Source organism: Trifolium pratense, linkage group LG7 (assembly GCF_020283565.1).
Source record: "Trifolium pratense cultivar HEN17-A07 linkage group LG7, ARS_RC_1.1, whole genome shotgun sequence".
Taxonomy (NCBI): domain Eukaryota; kingdom Viridiplantae; phylum Streptophyta; class Magnoliopsida; order Fabales; family Fabaceae; genus Trifolium; species Trifolium pratense.
In genome coordinates this window covers 21229411-21249667 of record NC_060065.1, presented here as the reverse complement: position 1 = coordinate 21249667, position 20257 = coordinate 21229411, and the positions used below count along the sequence as shown (strand labels likewise).

The following is a 20257-nucleotide window of genomic DNA, read 5'->3' as shown; positions in this document are numbered from 1 at the left end:
TAAGATAAATAATAATGGAGTCGGAGGCGTCTTTTATGCATGTGCTACATGGATTATGGATTATGGCATAGAGCCTCGTAAAAATCAGAATTTCAAAAAATTTATAGTGTAGTAATATTAATAAATAAGAGGTGTAACACCCGAAGCTAACGAGGGCGCAGGGAGTGGTCGCCGGTGCACGAGGCATGACAATGTGCGGCTCCTGGCAGCTTCTAGGCAAGAACCGAATTCACATCGGAATGAGAGGGATCCTGAGGCTGTGCAGGTTTCATATTGCATGGTGGAAGGAAGGCTTATAAGGATTGATGGGTACTACCTATACCAACAAGATACATCTTCTTTTCGGTAGCTCATTCGATAAGAACTCCAACGTGCTTGACTTGAAGTAGTCTTTGGATGGGAGACCTTCTGGAAAATTTTCCCGGAAAGCGTGCGAGTGAGGACAAAGTACGCTAAAAGACTCGTGTTGGGTTGTGGGGTCAATCGGTCATCCTGAAAGCAATTTAGGATGTTACAAATGGTATCAGAGCAGACCTCTCCTAGTACGATGTGGTTCGGGGACGAACCAAGTGGAAGCTGGTGGGCATGTAACACCCGAAGCTAACGAGGGCGCAGGGAGTGGTCGCTGGTGCACGAGGCATGACAATGTGCGGCTCCTGACAGCTTCTAGGCAAGAACTTAATTCACATCGGAATGAGAGGGATCCTGAGGCTGTGCAGGTTTCAGATTGCATGGTGGAAGGAAGACTTATAAGGATTGATGAGTACTACCTATACCAACAAGATGCATCTTCTTTTCGGTAGCTCATTCGATAAGAACTCCACAATTAAGCGTGCTTGACTTGGAGTAGTCTTTGGATGAGTGACATTCTGGGAAGTTTTCCCAGAAAGCATGCGAGTGAGGACAAAGCACGCTGAAAAGACTCGTGTTGGTTTATGGGGTCAGTCGGTCATCCTGAAAGCAGTTTGTGATGTTACAAGAGGTATAAAATGCGAGATCGTGAGCTCCCAAATGAGGGATTATGAAGTTCAAATATTTGAGATTCTCTTTATTCTAAAATGAAGGATTTATTAGTTACAAAATGTCCTAAAAGAGATTGTTCTATTGTGAATAAATTTTTTTAGATAAGTAGCAGTTAATTGTTATACTATAATTTTATCGAATCAAAGTTAATTTTATTTTATTAATGTTTTTGGTACATAATATATTTAATTTTGTTTTTTTTACATAATATATTTAATTTATTGGAAAGAAAAAGTGTGTGCAAAAAAATAGGAATTTATTGGCGGATTAAAATTAGAGTATAATAGAAAGATAAAGTGCAAAAATACACTTTCTTAATTTGGTATTGTTATTTTAAACGGATATTTAAAAAGTAACCGAGGGAGTATTTTGTTATGTTCTTTTTCAACAAAAGATCAATTTTAATACAAAAAGGGGGTTCGAATATGGGCCCTTGAAGATCAAGGGTAATGTATCCTTGCACTATATGTGTCTTATATGTGTATATGCATGAGTTCGGGTTCGAACACGGGACACTCCACTTATTTATTTTTAAGATGGAGTTTTTAGTCACTAGACTACTTGACCAAAATAAAAAAAAACACACTTTTATTTGCGAAAATTGTGAATAATATAATTTTTTTAGCAGGTCCATAAAAAAAAGTGAGTTTTTTTTCACCACTAATTTAATCAGGTTCGGGGGTCAGTTATGAAATCAAGTGACTTTAGCCATCTCCCAATCACAGTTACGGGAATTGAATCGTGGTTCTTCCTATTAAATTCAGCGTCAATTACTATTGAATCAATTAACGATTGGTTAAAAAAAAAATACATATTATTGACATAGGTATTATAGTTACCACTTCATTTTTTGTGGAAAAAATCTATTGTAATAAAAAAATTATTCCACGAAATTGGATCAAAGTAATTAATTAAACATAATCATAATCATTTTATCCTTGATGACACATTAGTAAACAAGGGTGTATGGAACTAAAGTCAAAATGTACCTTAGAGATCATTTCGTCTCAATCACAATCACATTCTTCCATACCGTACTATACCCATGAAGAACTAAAGCCAAACATATTTATCATTTCTTTGTCTATAAATACACACAATCCCCTTCACAACATTCCTCACCAAAGTTACCTAGCTATATTCATTCTCATATCTAAACCACCAAAAAACATTCATTCTCACTATTTGACAAATTAAGTGATAGCAAAAACAAAGTCAAGACAATGGCTTTCCAAAGATATCTCACATTCATTATGATCATTATTTGTTTTGTTACTTGTTATAGTACAACCTTGCATGAGGACCCACTTAGTTCAATTGTTGATGATTCTCCTTATATTAATGATGGTGGAACATTCAAGGGAATTATCAAGCAAAGTACAAATCATGTTTTGAGCTTATTGAGCAAGTTGGGTGACACTAATTCACCTTCACTTAAAACATTTGATGTTGATGATTATGGAGCTCAAGGAGATGGAAAAACTGATGATACACAGGTATGTATATTTATTTTTACCAATCCTAATAAGATCTAGTTTGGATAAAATATTTATAGCATAAATTGTTATTAAATGAAGACTTCTTCGACGAAATAAAATGAAGTCAAACTATTTTTTATAAGCTATAAGTTGTTTTATAAGCTATCCTAATGGTTTATGAAAATAAAAATGATAATACCATATGGGCGACAATATTTTCTCACGAGCTTATATTTATGTAATAGCTTATAGTATTTTTGGATAAGTAGATAGAGAATATTTTCTCACGAGCTTATATTTCTTTAATAGCCTATAGTAATTTTTGGATAAGCTACTTCAAGAAGTAGTTTATAGTTTATCATTTTTTTCTCAATTTTTATCGATGTCATACCTTTATAATTAATAATTAAATAGTATTAATTAATTGCTATGCGAGTTTTAATAAACTACTAGAAAATAATCGATCAATGATAAAAAATGGAGAACTTGATAAAAAATGACAATATTTGTAATTTATGGCTACATGGTGGTATTATTTCAGGCATTGAAGAAGGTTTGGGAAGTAGCATGTTCAACCAAGGGATCAATTGTTGTGGTAGCTGCTAAAAGGAATTATCTTGTTAAGCCAATCACATTCTCTGGCCCTTGCAAATCCAACACTATAACATTTCAGATCTCTGGAACCCTTCAAGCATCAGATAATCCATCTGATTACAATCAAGATCCTACACACTGGCTTATGTTTGATAGTATTCAAAAACTAACTCTTAATGGTGGTGGAACCATTGATGGAAATGGAAATATTTGGTGGCAAAATTCATGCAAAAAGAACGAAAAGCTTGTAAGAATATATCACAATTAAAGCATAATATTTTTTGGTTAAGTAGTCTGATGGTTAGAAATTTCATTTTTAAAATGAATAAGCGTAGTGTCTGGGTTCGAACTTCGGCTTCTGTATATATAATGTGATGTTCCTACAAACTAAATTAAACTCACGGGAGCTCAGTTTGCATAAACATTGCATGTAATATGTAGGGATCGAGGTTCGAACCCTGACCTTATAAAGTGAATTTCTAACCACTAAATTACTTGGAAAAAAAGTAATAATATATCCTTTTAATTGACTCATCAAATCTCATTCAAATGCTAATCATCATGTTTTTTTTGTTTTGTTCTATCTTATGCAGCCTTGCAAGGCAGCCCCTACGGTATGTATATATAACCCTCTCAGTAATATTTTAAAAAATTTAGAGGATCCAGGTCTTTAAATTTTTCTAGTTAAATATATTTTTTGTGCTGAAAAAATTGACTACTTTTTATTTTTGGTCCGTATTAATTAAAAATATTTTATTTTAAATTAGTCTTTTTAAAGATACTTCTTTATTAATATTATTGTTTTTGTTTTTGGTCTCTATAAAATTTATTTCGAGTTAAAATTGGTTTCTACAACGTATTAACGTGTATGTGTCTTGACCTTTTCTAGTCTATTTTGAAAGGATTAAAATTAAATATTATAAATAAATTTATATATTTCAGCCTCAATATTATAAATATATTATGGTTTGACTTTGTAGGCGCTGACTTTGTACAAGTGCAACAACTTGATAGTCGAGGATTTGACTATAAAAAATGGGCAACAAATTCATGTTCAATTTCAAAATTCTGCAAATGTTAGAGTTTCTGGCCTCAATGTGACATCGCCGGGGGATAGTCCAAACACAGATGGAATTCATGTCACCAATACAGAGAATATCCAAATCTCAAACTCTATTATTGGAACAGGTATTCTTAATTCGTTCATACATGTCCCCCTCATATTTTCTATGAATCACAGATACAGACACGTACACTGAACATGATATGGACAATGACACCGAACACAATACGAACATTGACACCAATAATAATTTAAGAAAATGACATATGTAATTCAGTGTAATAATAAGTGTCGACATCATGTCGATGTCCAACATCGATATGTGTTCGACATCAGGACACGCCTAATCTAAGGAATGTTCATGTTTCATAGCATGTTTTTCTTAGTAATGTAACTTTTTTTTAGGTAATATATATATATATATATATATATATATATATATATATATATATATATATATATATATATATATATATATATATATGGGGGCTGCTAACTTAGACCCAGTTGGGTCTAAGTTAGCAAGGTGCACCTTTTGAGTTGGACAAAAATACCCATTTTTTTAATTTTTGAAAGAATAGAGCAACAGGGGCATTTCTGTAATTTTCTGCAATTTTACACGCGCCCCCCACTTCTTTTTTCCCCCCCAGGACACGTGTCACGCTATTAGTGGACAAAATCAGCGCGCGTGCATCACACGCGCCGACAAGAGCGCGTGGTGTGAAGGATGGGAGGAGAGAGAAAGCCTTTTGAAAAAGGCAGCCACGTGTCAGCATATGAATGGGTCTGCGTGATTTTTTTCCATTTTATACTTTAAACTCGATTATTTCGTCGTAAATTAATTTTTTATTTTTTATTTTTTATACCAAAATTCATAATTTTTTTTTCTCTACAAATAGAGACTTGGTTCGTTTGATTTGGACACCGAAAAAAAAACGCAATTTTTCACTACTTTAAACTCGATTATTTCGTCGTAAATTAATTTTTTATTTTTTATTTTTTATACCAAAATTCATAATTTTTTTTTCTCTACAAATAGAGACTTGGTTCGTTTGATTTGGACACAGAAAAAAAAACCCAATTTTTCACTACCTTAATCTCATTTTTCACTACCTTACATCAACTCACTGAAACCATTCTACCAGAAAAATGGTTTCGGAGTACAAATCTCTGAAACCATTCTACAAGCTAAATGGTTTCAGAAGCAAATAACTAATAATCAACTTACTGAAACCATTTTACCAGCAAAATGGTTTCAGATTACAACTCTCTGAAATCATTCTACCAGATAAATGGTTTCAGAAGCAAACACAATTAATAAATTACTCACTGAAACCATTCTACCAGTAAAATGGTTTCAGAATACAACTATGTGCAACCATTCTACAAGCTAAATGGTTTCAGAAGCAAATAACTAATAATCAACTTACTGAAACCATTCTACCAGCAAAATGGTTTCAGATTACAACTCTCTGAAACCATTGTACCAGATAAATGGTTTCAGAATACAACTATGTGCAATCATTCTACAAGCTAAATGGTTTCAGAAGCAAATAACTAATAATCAACTTACTGAAACCATTCTACCAGCAAAATGGTTTCAGATTACAACTCTCTGAAACCATTCTACCAGATAAATGGTTTCAGAAGCAAACACAATTAATAAATTACTCACTAAAACCATTCTACCAGTAAAATGGTTTCAGAATACAACTATGTGCAACCATTCTACAAGCTAAATGGTTTCAGAAGCAAATAACTAATAATCAACTTACTGAAACCATTCTACCAGCAAAATGGTTTCAGATTACAACTCTCTGAAACCATTCTACCATATAAATGGTTTCAGAAGGATTTCGGTGTCCAAATCAAACGAACCAAGTCTCTATTTGTAGGAAAAAAAATTATGAATTTTGGTATAAAAAATAAAAAATAAAAAATTAATTTACGACGAAATAATCGAGTTTAAAGTAGTGAAAAATTGCGTTTTTTTTTCGGTGTCCAAATCAAACGAACCAAGTCTCTATTTGTAGAGAAAAAAAAATTATGAATTTTGGTATAAAAAATAAAAAATAAAAAATTAATTTACGACGAAATAATCGAGTTTAAAGTATAAAATGAAAAAAATCACGCAGACCCATTCATATGCTGACACGTGGCTGCCTTTTTCAAAAGCAAAATTTTCTCTCTCCAGCTTATAATCTAGTGTGGCGCAGACAGGATGATCTGATAGATCAGGATGATCTGGGCTGTCTGATTGATCAGACAGTCTTAATGAGATCACATCTTGGCTGTCTGATGGAAATCAACGGTCTGTAACCATGGTCCTTCCGTACACGCGCGACACTGGATCCACGTCTATTAATTGTTTAAGAAGGTGGGGCGCGTGTTGTTATGTTTTTTTTTTATGTAAACTTACAGAAATGCCCCTGTTGCTCTATTCTTTCAAAAATTAAAAGAATGGGTATTTTGGTCCAATTGAAAAGGTGCACTTGCTAACTTAGACCTAACTAGGGTCTAAGTTAAAATCCCTATATATATATATATATATATTCACTTTCTTAAATACTTGTATCAATTTTGGCTTCAACTGTTAATATATTTGCAGGGGATGATTGTATATCAATTGTAGATGGATCCAAAAATCTACAAGCTACAGACATAACCTGTGGACCAGGCCATGGTATCAGGTAATAATTAATCACCTTCAATAATATTTTCATCTTATGTTAATTAAAATTATTGTTAAATACGTGCTTGAATTAAATTTTGCACATGTTAATGATGATTTGTTGTTCAGCATTGGAAGCTTAGGGGAAGAGGGTGCCAAGGAATTTGTTTCAGGAATAACAGTGAATGGAGCTAAATTTTATGGAACTACTAATGGAGTAAGAATCAAGACATGGCAGGTAAAATAAATTTCAATTTTAACCCAACACACTTAATTATAATATTTATATATAATTTTTTTATACTTTATAGCTTGAATTTTTCTAATATGTCTATATGTGAATATGAATGCAGGGAGGGTCAGGAAGTGCAAGTAACATCAAATTTCAGAATATTCAAATGAACAATGTGACCAATCCCATAATTATAGATCAGAACTACTGTGATCAAGAGAGTCCATGCCAACTACAGGTACTCAATAATTTCTTTTTAATTTATTTATTTTCCCCGTAATTAAGGTCTTTGGCAACCCAGTAAATGGTTGGTCTCATAGCTGGTTCCGGAACTACTGTCATTAGAACCAGCTATGACACCGAACATTTGGACCAACTATGAGACAAATTCCTAATTCGACTGATAAATTTTGGTTAATTAATTATATAATTACAGAAATCCTCGGTTCAGATAAGGAATGTGTTGTACCAGAACATAAAAGGCACAAGTGCTTCTGATGTGGCTGTGCAATTTAATTGCAGCCAGAACTTTCCATGTCAGGGTATAGTATTGCAAAACATTGATCTGGAACTTGAAGGTGGAGGAGAAGCTAAGGCTTCATGCAACAATGTTAAGTTGTCTTACAGAGGAAATGTTAGCCCTCGCTGCAATTACATTGAGGAAATGAATGAACTTGGTGGCTTAAAAAGACTTATAGAATGAACTTATTAATACATATCTATAATGATAATGATAAGACTTGTTTATTTGCATTGTGTATATTGCTAATAAGGCTGATTGATTTGTAACAAATAATGTTATTTCTTGTGTACATTGTGATATGTGACATCGTTTGTATCATAAATAAAATGTCGTACTTGTATTGTTTTATTTTGTAATTGATACACACATTACACATATGGATATGTATTTTTATTTTCATGTTTTTTTGAGTAAGTAGTCTAGTGTTTGGAAATTTCACCCTTAAAATAAATAAGTGAATATCCGGAGTTCAAACCTCGACCCCTACATATATAATACAATGTTCCTAGCTCACTTGGACAATCTTATATACAATTGAGATAAGTTGCAATTAGAAAACATTGAATTAATGACCGAAAACAAAAGAAAAAAACATGAATATTATTTATGCAAGTGCGGTGCCAAAATTTAAGATTAAGTTGTTTCTTTTTCCTTCTACTCATGATTTCCTTCTTGCTAACAAGCAAGAGATTCCACTCTCAATATCTCAAAGAGATATGCTCGAGTTTTACTTCAAACTTGGATGATATTAATTCCTCTCCGTTTTTTTAGTATTGTTTTTCTTTTTTTATAATTGTTTTTTCCAAAATAAAAAAAGGTGGTTTACAAAGGGGCAGAGGATCCAACTCATACCTCATGCATACTATTTTTTTTTATTAAATAAAATTTATTCATTCATTCAAATTGATAAGAGTACATTGATGCAATACAAATTCAAAATCGCTAAAAAACAAAAATGATGAATCTGCGAACAAACTCACAGCATTTGTGTTAATAACATAAAACGGCATATTGCATAAGCCTACATATTTGAACTCCTCACTATTAAACTAAACCTAGTGACTTTTTTTTATACCCATACTTAGGTCACAAATTTGAAAGTACTGTTAATTTTTGTATTAATTTTTGTTTTATCAAAATTACCTTTAGTTATTTATTGCAAAGAGAAAGAAGATAATAAATAATTAAGAGTACTATGAATAGAAGACAAATTATTTATTATTTATTGAAATCTAACCGAATTTAACTGATGTATAATTAACCTTAAAATGAAGGTGAAGTTGAAGCTATTAATTGATGATAACTCATTAGTTAGTATTGTGTACCATTCATGTAGAGTTTAACTAACTTTCGGAAATCCATTTACTACATTTCTTATCTTCTTTAGTTTGTTATAATACGCTCAATTATTAATACGAGCATTTCGGTATCCAACTTATATTGTTTAGTATAGATACCTTTTGACAAAATAACTATCTCACATACACATCACCGTCTTAACATGGACAAACTTTTGCCACATCTTAGTTGTTGACAAAACTCTTTAACTAAGATCAATATAATTCCTTCAAAATTGTCTAAAGCGGCACCACCAACAATAATCCTACTCACTGTAATTATTGATTTATAAAATTTAGGATATTCCTAAGAATTTATAGCAACTAAACAAGATTTTAGGAATTGTCAAAAAGAAAAAATGATTTTAGGAATTTATAAATTCCTTTTAAATACGTAAAGTCCTAGCTAGATACCAACCAACGACATAAAAATCTTTATATAAAGTTGGATGCTTAATTTTATAAATTTATTTAAAAATATTTTTAAAAAAATAAAGTTAATTTGGATATATCTCTAACATCCTGTCATACCTTAATTTTGCCCCATTTATTCATTCCATTTCAACTTGTTATTTTTCTCTTTTTTTATTGGCATACATCCATTTTTGCATAAAAAGGAAAAGGAGTTCATAATTTATTTTCAAATTTGCATTACATAAAAAAAAAAAAAAAAAAGTACCTAATCATTTACATAATTTACATTAATCCCACATTCATACATTATTTCCTAAGCACACATGTTAATCACCAAACTACAAGCTATTTTTCGAATAAGCACAGGGCGCAGCATCCTGGCTCTCAGCAAGGGCAGAGTTGCCTTGGAATTGTTGGCCAAACTTACTTCACCTCACCATTTTGAACTTTCCTTTAACCTTGTCCATTAGCATTTCCCTGCAAAACCAAATCAAACTAGTCAAATTTTCAAATGCATAAATTTTTTAGCAATTTAAGAAAGTCAAGTTCATTCATGCTTGAATTTATGATTAAACAAGGCTAGTTGTTTGGAATGCAAGTAACACTCTTTCACAAAGATTTTCTATTGAATCTTTTTCTACTATTTTAACAAAGCTTTCAAGTATGAAAGTTTTGCTATTGAATCATTTTACTTCCAAAAAAACCATTAGGTTCAAATCACCTAAGATTTTTTCTCTTAATAATTCAAATCAAAGAGGTGCTTATATACCAGTAAAAACATAAAAACATAAAAATACAAAAGAAATTATTTATTCATTTCACAAAATTCATTCACATTGACAAGTGAAACCAAAGGAAGTGCCGAGGCAATTCTAACATTTCTCTTTCTCATTCCTATTTTGAGCTAAAAACCTAATTCAATAGATTACAATCCTAGCTTCAAGCCTCCAAACCAGTAACTTCCTCCAAACCTACTTGAGATCGTTCCAAGCCTAAAATTAACACTATTCTCTTCACTCTAACAAACTCCCATCCTACATAACAATTCCCAATCCAATTCAACAAACTCTGAACCTATCATAACCAACTCCCGAACTTATTTCATGGTCCCCGGACCATCTTTTTAAGGTTTTCTCAATATTTCTCTTTCTCTTTTATTGAGATAAATAAAATTTGGTGGCGACTCTTTTTTCTTTTTAGTGTTTACACTCGAACATTTTTTGTGCCGCGACACATCCTCATAACCTTAAGAAATAATTAAATATAAGTGAACATTAATTACTTTTGTAGCTTTTAGAAGAAAGCTAAATTTTCTGAAAATTTTGGAGCAAAAACTTAATTAAACTCACGTGAACATAATTGAAACGAGAGGCTGATATTATTTTTGAAAAGTCAATGAATGAAAAATAGGATGAGATTTGTATTGTTTTGTATGCATGCATATTCTCCCATTTGAGCTGATCTATATCTTTCTTTGTGTCGATTTACTAGGTTTGATTTTATGTTCTCCGTGTTTATATTCCCTGTCATTTTTAATTTTATTGTTCTTGCTAAAAAACTCATTAAAATCATAAAAATTCATCGATTATATATTGTTAGGTATGACTTTTATGTTAAATCATAGATTATTTTTTTAGTGAAATCGCAAGTCAAAACAAATTTCCACTATTTATATTTATGTTAAAGCACATTTTCACCTATATAAACAATTCAATGACTCAATTTTTATTTTATTTTTTTGCCAATTAATCATATTTTCGACATTTATGTCGGATGAACTATGATTTATGGACTATTTGTGTCATTTCTTTTTCTTTTTTTTTTTGGGTTATACTATTTGTGTCATTTCTAATTGATTAAATTGAGCTTTTAAATTAATTGAATATTTTATGAAAATATGATTACTTACGTAAGTAAGAGACAAAACACGTGAGTAATCATATTTTATAGAAAAATCAAATATTGAAAATAATTATCCGTTTTAAAAAAAAAAGTTATGCAATTATTTAAATTTAATAAGTTATTTCATAAATAATATATACATTAATATAAAGAGTTTTGTAAAAAGTAAGATAAAATATAATAGGGATAAAAATTTAGGATTACTTTGTATTTCAATTATATATAATATTCATTCTCACATGACGTGTATTACTCAAGGAATCATATTTAATACATGAAAAATGAGAGAAATGTTATTCTTTACAAGATATATATTGATGGGTATTGAAATCAGAGATATATTGATGGGTATATATAGTCGTTGATGTTATTTGTTATTGAAATACATAACTGTAATAGTCATTTCAATTCTTGCATGAGAACGAGCGAAAATCTATTGAGTGTGAACTATCTTCAAAATAGAATTTTTTATAAAAAATTAATAATATGGTCATTGTGTTTAATATTTTCTTTAATTAAATTAAATTAAAAATAAAATTTTAATTTAAGATTAAGCTCAAAATTAAATTATCAAGTACGAGTATATGAGCTTGATCTCTAATTTGAACAATATTCGGCGAATTTTGCTTATCTCCTGACTGGATTTAAAATCACTAATGATTTTTCCCTTAAGAATTAGAGGGATACGTTAAATTACTAATGACTTTAAAAAACTTAAAGGAATAATTTTATTACAAACGTTAAATTTAAAAGACTCTACGGTGAATTTAGACTATATTTTTTATATTTAGTTTGACACCAACAAACTTATTGTTAAAATTGTGCCACAATGCATATATATATATATATATAGGGGGCTGCTAACTTAGACCCAGTTGGGTCTAAGTTAGCAAGGTGCACCTTTTGAGTTGGACAAAAATACCCATTTTTTTAATTTTTGAAAGAATTGAGCAACAGGGGCATTTCTGTAATTTTACTCAAAAATACACGCGCCCCCCACTTCTTTTTCCCCCCCAGGACACGTGGCAGCTTCTCATTTGACAAAATCCACGCGCGTGCATCACACGCGCCGACAGGCGCGCGTGGGTGGAAGCATTACGAGGAGAGAGAAAGCCTTTTGAAAAGGCAGGCCACGTGTCAGAAGCTGATTGGCTGCGTTAATTTTTTTCCATTTAATACTTTAAACTCGATTATTTCGTCGTAAATTAATTTTTTATTTTTTAATTTTTATACCAAAATTCATAATTTTTTTTTCTCTACAAATAGAGACTTGGTTCGTTTGATTTGGACACAGAAAAAAAAAACCCAATTTTTCACTACCTTAATCTCATTTTTCACTACCTTACATCAACTCACTGAAACCATTCTACCAGAAAAATGGTTTCAGAGTACAAATCTCTGAAACCATTCTACAAGCTAAATGGTTTCAGAAGCAAATAACTAATAATCAACTTACTGAAACCATTCTACCAGCAAAATAGTTTCAGATTACAACTCTCTGAAACCATTGTACCAGATAAATGGTTTCAGAAGCAAACACAATTAATAAATTACTCACTGAAACCATTCTACCAGTAAAATGGTTTCAGAATACAACTATGTGAAACCATTCTACAAGCTAAATGGTTTCAGAAGCAAATAACTAATAATCAACTTACTGAAACCATTCTACCAGCAAAATGGTTTCAGATTACAACTCTCTGAAACCATTGTACCGAATAAATGGTTTCAGAAGCAAACACAATTAATAAATTACTCATTGAAACCATTCTACCAGTAAAATGGTTTCAGAATACAACTATGTGCAACCATTCTACCAGTAAAATGGTTTCAGAAGCAAACATTAGTATTTAATTACCGTTTTATCTCATTTAATTAACTAAAAATAGTTTCAGTTCTCCAAAAATTTCATAAAATATACCAAAAGTTCCAGAATATTATTTACTATTTTCCTGGTATAATGGTTTCAGTGAGTTGGTTGAGTGGTGCGTGTTAAATTACAACACACAAGTAACGTATTTAGTAGACAAAAAATGAGATTAAGGTAGTGAAAAATTGCGTTTTTTTTTCGGTTTCCAAATCAAACGAACCAAGTCTCTATTTGTAGACAAAAAAAAATTATGAATTTTGGTATAAAAATAAAAAAATAAAAAATTAATTTACAACGAAATAATTGAGTTCAAAGTATTAAATGAACAAAAATCACGCCCAGCCAACCATTGTGTGACACGTGTCCTACTTTTAAAAAGCAAATTTTTCTCTCTCCAGGTTGTAATCAAGTGTGACGCAGGTGCTTGAATCTGATGGATCTGGATGATCTGGGCTGTCTGATTGATCAGACAGTCTTGATGAGATCAGATCTTGGCTGTCTGATGGAAATCAACGGTCTGTAACCATGGTCCTTCGGTACACGCGCGACACTGGATCCGCGTCTATTAATGGTTTAAGAAGGTGGGGCGCGTGTATATGGTTGGCAAAATTGCAGAAAATTACAGAAATGCCCCTGTTGCTCTATTCTTTCAAAAATTAAAAGAATGGGTATTTTGGTCCAATTGAAAAGGTGCACCTTGCTAACTTAGACCTAACTAGGGTCTAAGTTAGAAAACCCCATATATATAAATCATAAGATGGTCCAATTTGTTTTATATATTTTTACTTTATATATTTTCTGGTCTCACTGTGACATCACCAAAGTACAGGCCAAATCTCAAACTCCATTGGAACTGGTATTCTTATCGTTAAATTAAATTTTGCACTTGTTAATGATGATTTGTTCTTCGGCATTGGAAGCTTGGGGGAAGGAGCTGCCAAGGAATTTGTTTCAGGAATAACAGTTAATGGAGCTAAACTTTTTGGAACTACTAATGGAGTAAGAATCAAGACATGGCAGGTAAAATAAATTTCAATTTTAACCCAACACACTTAATTATAAAATGAGAAGAGTTATTGTTAGAATAGAAAATATTATATTAGTATTTGTTGAGAAAATATCTCTATAATTAGGTTTGTTTATTCTTAGCCCTATAATTAAGAGATTTAGTTTAGATTTAAATATATTCACTTGGTTATAAATATTAAGGTAGTCATACTATTTTATTTTATTAATGTAAATAATGTAATTAGATCTTTACAAGTACGTATAATTACAGCTCTGATCACTTCTGATCTTTCTAAAGATGAATTTGGTACGGCTTTTTTTATTACATCAACAACAATGTCACCAATATAAGCATATTGTCCATTACTAGCTCATATCAATTCCAATACACATCATATAATTTTTTTTATCTTTCAGTCAAAAACTCAAATTCAACGGTTATTATATTTTAAATGCTCTGTCTAACATATACTCCCTCCGAACACAATCATAAGCAAAAAATTAGTAGAAAGAATTTCTTGAAACAAAACAGAGGTCTGATCACCAAGTTCTTGAAACCAAGGTGGATAAGCTGGACTCCAAAGTGGACACTCTGAACGACAAATTTGATATCAACATAGCCCTCCTTAAGAAACCCTAGGATTCTATGCACTTTATTTGTCTTTCTTGTTTTACAATTTTATGTTTAACTTTGTTAACTCTCGTACACTTGGTTTGTTGTTATTTATTTTGTTCTTGATTTTTTTTTGTGCTCGTCGTGATTTGTTTTTTCGTTTACCTTTTGTTTTTGTTTACAATTTTCTTTACAACTATCACAAGAAAGAAACAAGGAAACATAAAGCAGAGTTTATTTCAAATTTTTTTAAAATTGACTGAATACATTAGCAAAAGAAAAAGAACATCTAATCCTATTCAGATGGGTTCTCAGAGGAAATCTCTGATTTCGCCTCAGAATCATCTGAAGAAATTTCTATAGGCTATGGGTCTTGTTCTTCTTCTTCTTGTTCCTCTTCAGGAACATATCCTGCAAAAAAATTCAGCATAATCAGCATCAATCATCTTCTTCAGATTCAGACTCTGAAGATATGATGATTATCTCTGGCTCTTGTGGTTTCTTGTCTTCTTCTTTCTTGTTTTCTTCTCTTTCACGTTCCTCATCCTTCCTTCTTCGGAACTCTGCTATGCGAGCACTGAATCTCTTCATTCTTTATTGCGCTCTTTTCTTTGTATATTGCGTTTGATTTTTTTTTTTTGTGAAGAATGTTGTTCAACCATAACCTATTTATAGCCACTTTGGCGCTTGGTTTTATCTTTTGAAAATTAATTTCACCTCCGTAACAACCAACTCCTATCTTTGACTGTCTTGGTTTTCTCGTTTTTGACTACTACTTTTTGATAATGACAAAAGGGGGAGTAGTTACGCATTAATTGATATGTTTCAATTGATATGTTTCAATTGATATATTTCAAAAAGCTGAAACCACGCTTAATGATTGTTATGTTATTAAAGTTAGCAAATATTTGTTTTATTTGTTTTGATGCGGAGACTGAGTATTTTAAACTGAAAATAAATTTCATAAGTAAGGATAAGTTAAAAGTGCAATTTTAACTTAACCTTATGAGACTGAGGGGGAGAGCTTGCAAACCTCTCGTTCTGGAGAAAAATATGAAATTTAGTTTTATTCTAAACTACTTAATCTTATACTAAATTAAAATATCATGGATAAAACTTAAAGCTTAGGCTTTATGGAGTATCAATCTTAGGGGGAGCTTGCAAACCTCACAAACCTAAGGGAAACATGATAAGTTAATTTAACAACAATTGTCAATTAATACTTATGTTTGTCATCATCAAAAAGGGGGAGATTGTTGGAACAAAATTGATTTAAAAATGTTTGCCCCTAAATCTATTAAGGTTTTGATGATAACAAAGTATTAATAAACAATTGGAAGGACTAAAAATTTAATTTAAGTGTGCAGAACTTAGTCTCGGATAAGCTCTGAAGAAAGCTCATAAGACAAGTCCTCAGAGTTTCGCAAAATCTCAGAAGTTAAGAATCTTTAGAAGTTACATGCATCAGAGGATGAAGACATCAGCACTTCCTAAAAGACTGGGGTTCATCAAACTCTGAAGTACATCTTGGAGTGTGTGAAGATTCGCTTTTGAAGGTCAACTCTCCTACCAATGAAGAAAATGACTTTTCAATCTTGATCAGAACAGCTACTTGCATTTTGTCTGTCCACAATGGAGAACGTGGGTTATCAGACTTCTTAGCTGAATAAGGAAAGTCTTCTCTGCACATGGTCAAAGTTACTGAAACTCTTACTCTGTTTTGGAAACGATCAAACTGCATCAAGACAAGCTGCTTGAAGACAAAAGGTTATCTTCATCAACGGTCATCTTTGCAACGACTCTTTCTTAGTCCTTTATATACTAGAAGAATCAGCTTGCAAAGTATCAATCAATCAATCAATATTACACGCGCTCGAACAATTCATATTTGCGAATACAAGCTCTGAACCTCTGAACTAGTGTTTTTTACTCTTAGTCCAAATACTTTGTGCTCACTGTATTTGTTTATTAATGTTCTCTTAAGAGCAGTTGTATTCATTCAACACTTTATTATCTCTGTTAGTTTGAGAAATCTTAAGCTTGTGTGCTTAAGTGAGAAGTCTTAAGCTTGTGTGCTTAAGCATAGTTGTGAAGTCTCTTGCTTGTGTGCTTGAGCATTTGTAATCTTGTGTGATTATAGTGAAATCCCTTGGAAGTGCAAGGGAACTGGACTACTCTCGTTTTGTGAGAGGAACCAGTATAAATTGCTTGTGTGCTTTCCCTCTCTGCTCTCGTTATTTTTGTGTTGTTTATCCGCTGCTAACGTAGCTAAGTTAAGAACTTCGAAAAAGTTTTAACTTGGCTAAAACACAATTCAACCCCCCCTTCTTGTGTTTTCACACCTTCAAAGATATGGTACTTAAGCGATCCTAGTGATTAACCTCTCTTACTTGGGAATCCCTGTGGTTGAATCTTTGCGTATAAGAACAACCAAAAATACTTAGATCTGTGCTGCTAAAGGTATCTTCTTTAGTGTATGCATGAAACAGATCCTGAGCCAGAAAGAACCTACGAGCAAAGAGAAAGAAGGAAGTTATGGCAGCCGAACCTAGAGTGACGATGGGAGACTACTGCAAGAGATCCGACACGGAGCAGATATCTCTTGGTTTCAAACTAGTTGAACCTGCACTTTGACATCAAGGGTAACGTCCTAGCAGGATTACGAGAGAACCAGCTCGAAGGGAGAGCAAATAGAGACCCATAGGACCATCTGACCCAGTTCTCCGAGACCTGCCAAATACAAAAAGTACCTGAAGGGATCATTGAAGGACATAAAAAGCTTCGACTGTTCGCTTTTTTCTTGACAGGTACAACAAAAGAATGGCTACAGTGCTTACCCAGTGGAACCATCCAGACGTGGAAGGAGGTAGAAGACAAGTTTTTGGAACGATTCTTCACTCACAACCAGTTCCAGAAGAGAAAGGTAGATATCGTGAACTTCAAGCAGCATGACAACGAAACACTAGGAGAGGCCTATGAGCGCTTCAACCTACTGAAAAGAAAGTGTCATAACCATAGTCTCGATCTTATGGAGTTGATGCAAATCTTCACCGGAGGAATGCGCATACAACACAGGATGCACCTTGACGCCTCAGCTGGAGGATCGATCAATGAAAATACCACAGAAGAAGTTAAGGAGCTCATTGAACAAATATGCCAGAACAAATACAACATGAGCAACGAGCGAACTTCTAAACCTGCTGGAATGCTGCAACTGGACAAAGAAACTGCCTATCAGAAGGAGATAGACTTACTAAAAAGGAAGCTGGAAAAGGCCACCCTAGGTGCCGAGGTGAAAAATTTCCAAGAAACCTGTGACTTTTGTCACGAGAACCATCCTAACGGTTAATGTGTTCCCGAAGGAATCTCTGACGAAGAGTACGCCAAATACATGGGACGACCGAGTCCATACTCAGGCTGGGGTAATCAAAACCCTAGGTGGAATCAAAACTCTGCTCAAGGAGCACAGCAGACCCAACAACCACGAAGACCATTATCTTTGGAAGAGGCATTCAACCAATTCGTCAAAACAAATTAATATATATATATACACACACATATGAAACGTAGACAAATTAATAATCTTAATTATGAACTCACTAATTCAATGGGGTTAAATTGTCGACGATGAATTCCTTGATTTCTATACTCCTCGCGTGTTGCAATGTATGACGTCTTTGCCATTTGATTTTCATGAACCCCTATTTCACCAATTAATAAACTTGATAATCGGTACACATTCTTTGGTCTCCATTATTGTGTATATTGATTATGAAGTTTATTAATTGGTAAAATAGGGTTGATGAAAACCAAATGGAGGAGATGTCATACATTGCAACACCCGATGAGTATAGAAATCAATGAATGTGTCTCGACTATTTAACACCATTGAATCAATGAGTTCATAATTAAGATTATTAATTTGTCTATGTTTCACACACACACACACACACACACACACATATATATATATATATATATATATATATATATATATATATATATATATATATATATATATATATATATATATATATATATATATATATATATATATATATATATATATATATATGCACGCATAATTTTATTTTTTTACTCTGAGCTATTTAAATGATGACATGTTGATTATTCCTTCTGTAAAAGAAGTAGCAAAGACTTGTTAATTATTTCCCAATTTAGTTTTTCTTACATTGTGCTTAGTTTTTCTACCAAAATCCACTTACCTTAAATAAAACTCGGATAATTCTCACCAGATTATGCTTTGGTATGTAATTCTACAACATTGTGACATCATTAAAAGGAACCACTCTTTCTTTTATTAACTTTTCAATTTGAGCCCATTGATGAGGCCACTAAAAAGTTAATAAAAGAAAGTATGGTTCCTTTTAAGGATGTCACGATGTTGCAAAATTAGATACAAAAACATAAGCATCTTTCGAGTGAGAATCTGAGTTTTATTGAAGGTAAGTGGGTTGTGGTAGAAAAGCTAAGTACAATGTAAAAAAGCTAAAATGGTGAGAGTAACAGTAAATGAGAACCGAAAAAAGAAAGAGATTGAAGGTGATTTTTTTTTATAAGAAGATAAGAGTCGTTGGTTTCTTTTCAATTTGCAAACTAATTACAAAAAATAGTGCAAGTTTATAATTTGTTTTTTTTATTGGACTGGTGTCATTTTTTTTTTCTAAAATGGGTTGGACTATTAAAATTAAATATGATTTGGTTACTGGTGTGATTATGGATAACTTTATTTTTTGAACAACCCTATATAATACTTACGTTCAACATCTCTAGGCACCCTAGTATGTCATCCTCTTCCGTATTTACCTAACAGATGATAAGGAAAAATATAAAAATATATTATAATTGTTATTCATTTTCTAAGGAAAAATATTAAAGAAAAATGATAAAATTATAAAAAAAAAAATATTGTAATGAAAAGACACAAAGAAAGATCACATACACAAAAAGAAATACAAAGAACTAATATCAATAAAAAAAAATTCATATTACACAAAACGATTATTTATCACAATTCAACATGTCATGATATATGAAAAACAACATTTCTTCTCCAATAATAATTTCTACACTTAGAACAAGGACATCAGTTTAAATCGAGCAAAAAACAATACCAAACAAATTTAAATTGAGGTTAGCACAAACGAAACTATATGATATCAAGACAACATGAAGTATATTATAATTGTAAAAGGCTTTAACAATGTAACAATAATTCATAACTAAATTCTAACAATACAAAACATGATTTAAAGATACTTAGCCAAAAAGACTTACAAACAAGCATGTTTCATAAAGATCTCAAAGTAAGAGCATTATACATTAACACCATTACAAAATACAAAACATACATTTGACAAAATGAGTTGTAACTTTTCTCACATGTTGATTTCCTTACATAATAAGCAAACCATATAAATCAATCAATTAGAACAAATTGAATACAACAAATTAAGAAAAGTGGAACAACTCTGATTGCAATGAATATAATACCGATACACAAATCTA

The 20257-nt window shown here is 31.9% G+C and overlaps 1 protein-coding gene across 1 annotated transcript; it reads left to right on the top strand.

Moving 5' to 3' along the window:
* The first annotated feature begins 2246 nt into the window (after positions 1 to 2246).
* On the top strand, positions 2247 to 18077 carry LOC123896042 (polygalacturonase-like). The gene is made up of 9 exons (XM_045946493.1): positions 2247 to 2519; positions 3043 to 3342; positions 3689 to 3709; positions 4076 to 4283; positions 6767 to 6848; positions 6959 to 7067; positions 7183 to 7299; positions 7498 to 7738; positions 17536 to 18077. Exons 1-9 carry the CDS (start codon positions 2247 to 2249, stop codon positions 18075 to 18077), a joined length of 1893 nt encoding a protein of 630 aa, XP_045802449.1.
* Positions 18078 to 20257: the final 2180 nt, after the last annotated feature.

Excerpts from the sequence above, each read along its gene's own strand:
- LOC123896042 (XM_045946493.1), top strand. The coding sequence starts at position 2,247 with ATGGCTTTCCAAAGATATCTCACATTCATTATGATCATTATTTGTTTT. Across the intron at positions 2,520-3,042 it reads GAAAAACTGATGATACACAG|GCATTGAAGAAGGTTTGGGA; the intron begins GTATGTATATTT and ends GTATTATTTCAG. Across the intron at positions 7,300-7,497 it reads AGAGTCCATGCCAACTACAG|AAATCCTCGGTTCAGATAAG; the intron begins GTACTCAATAAT and ends ATATAATTACAG.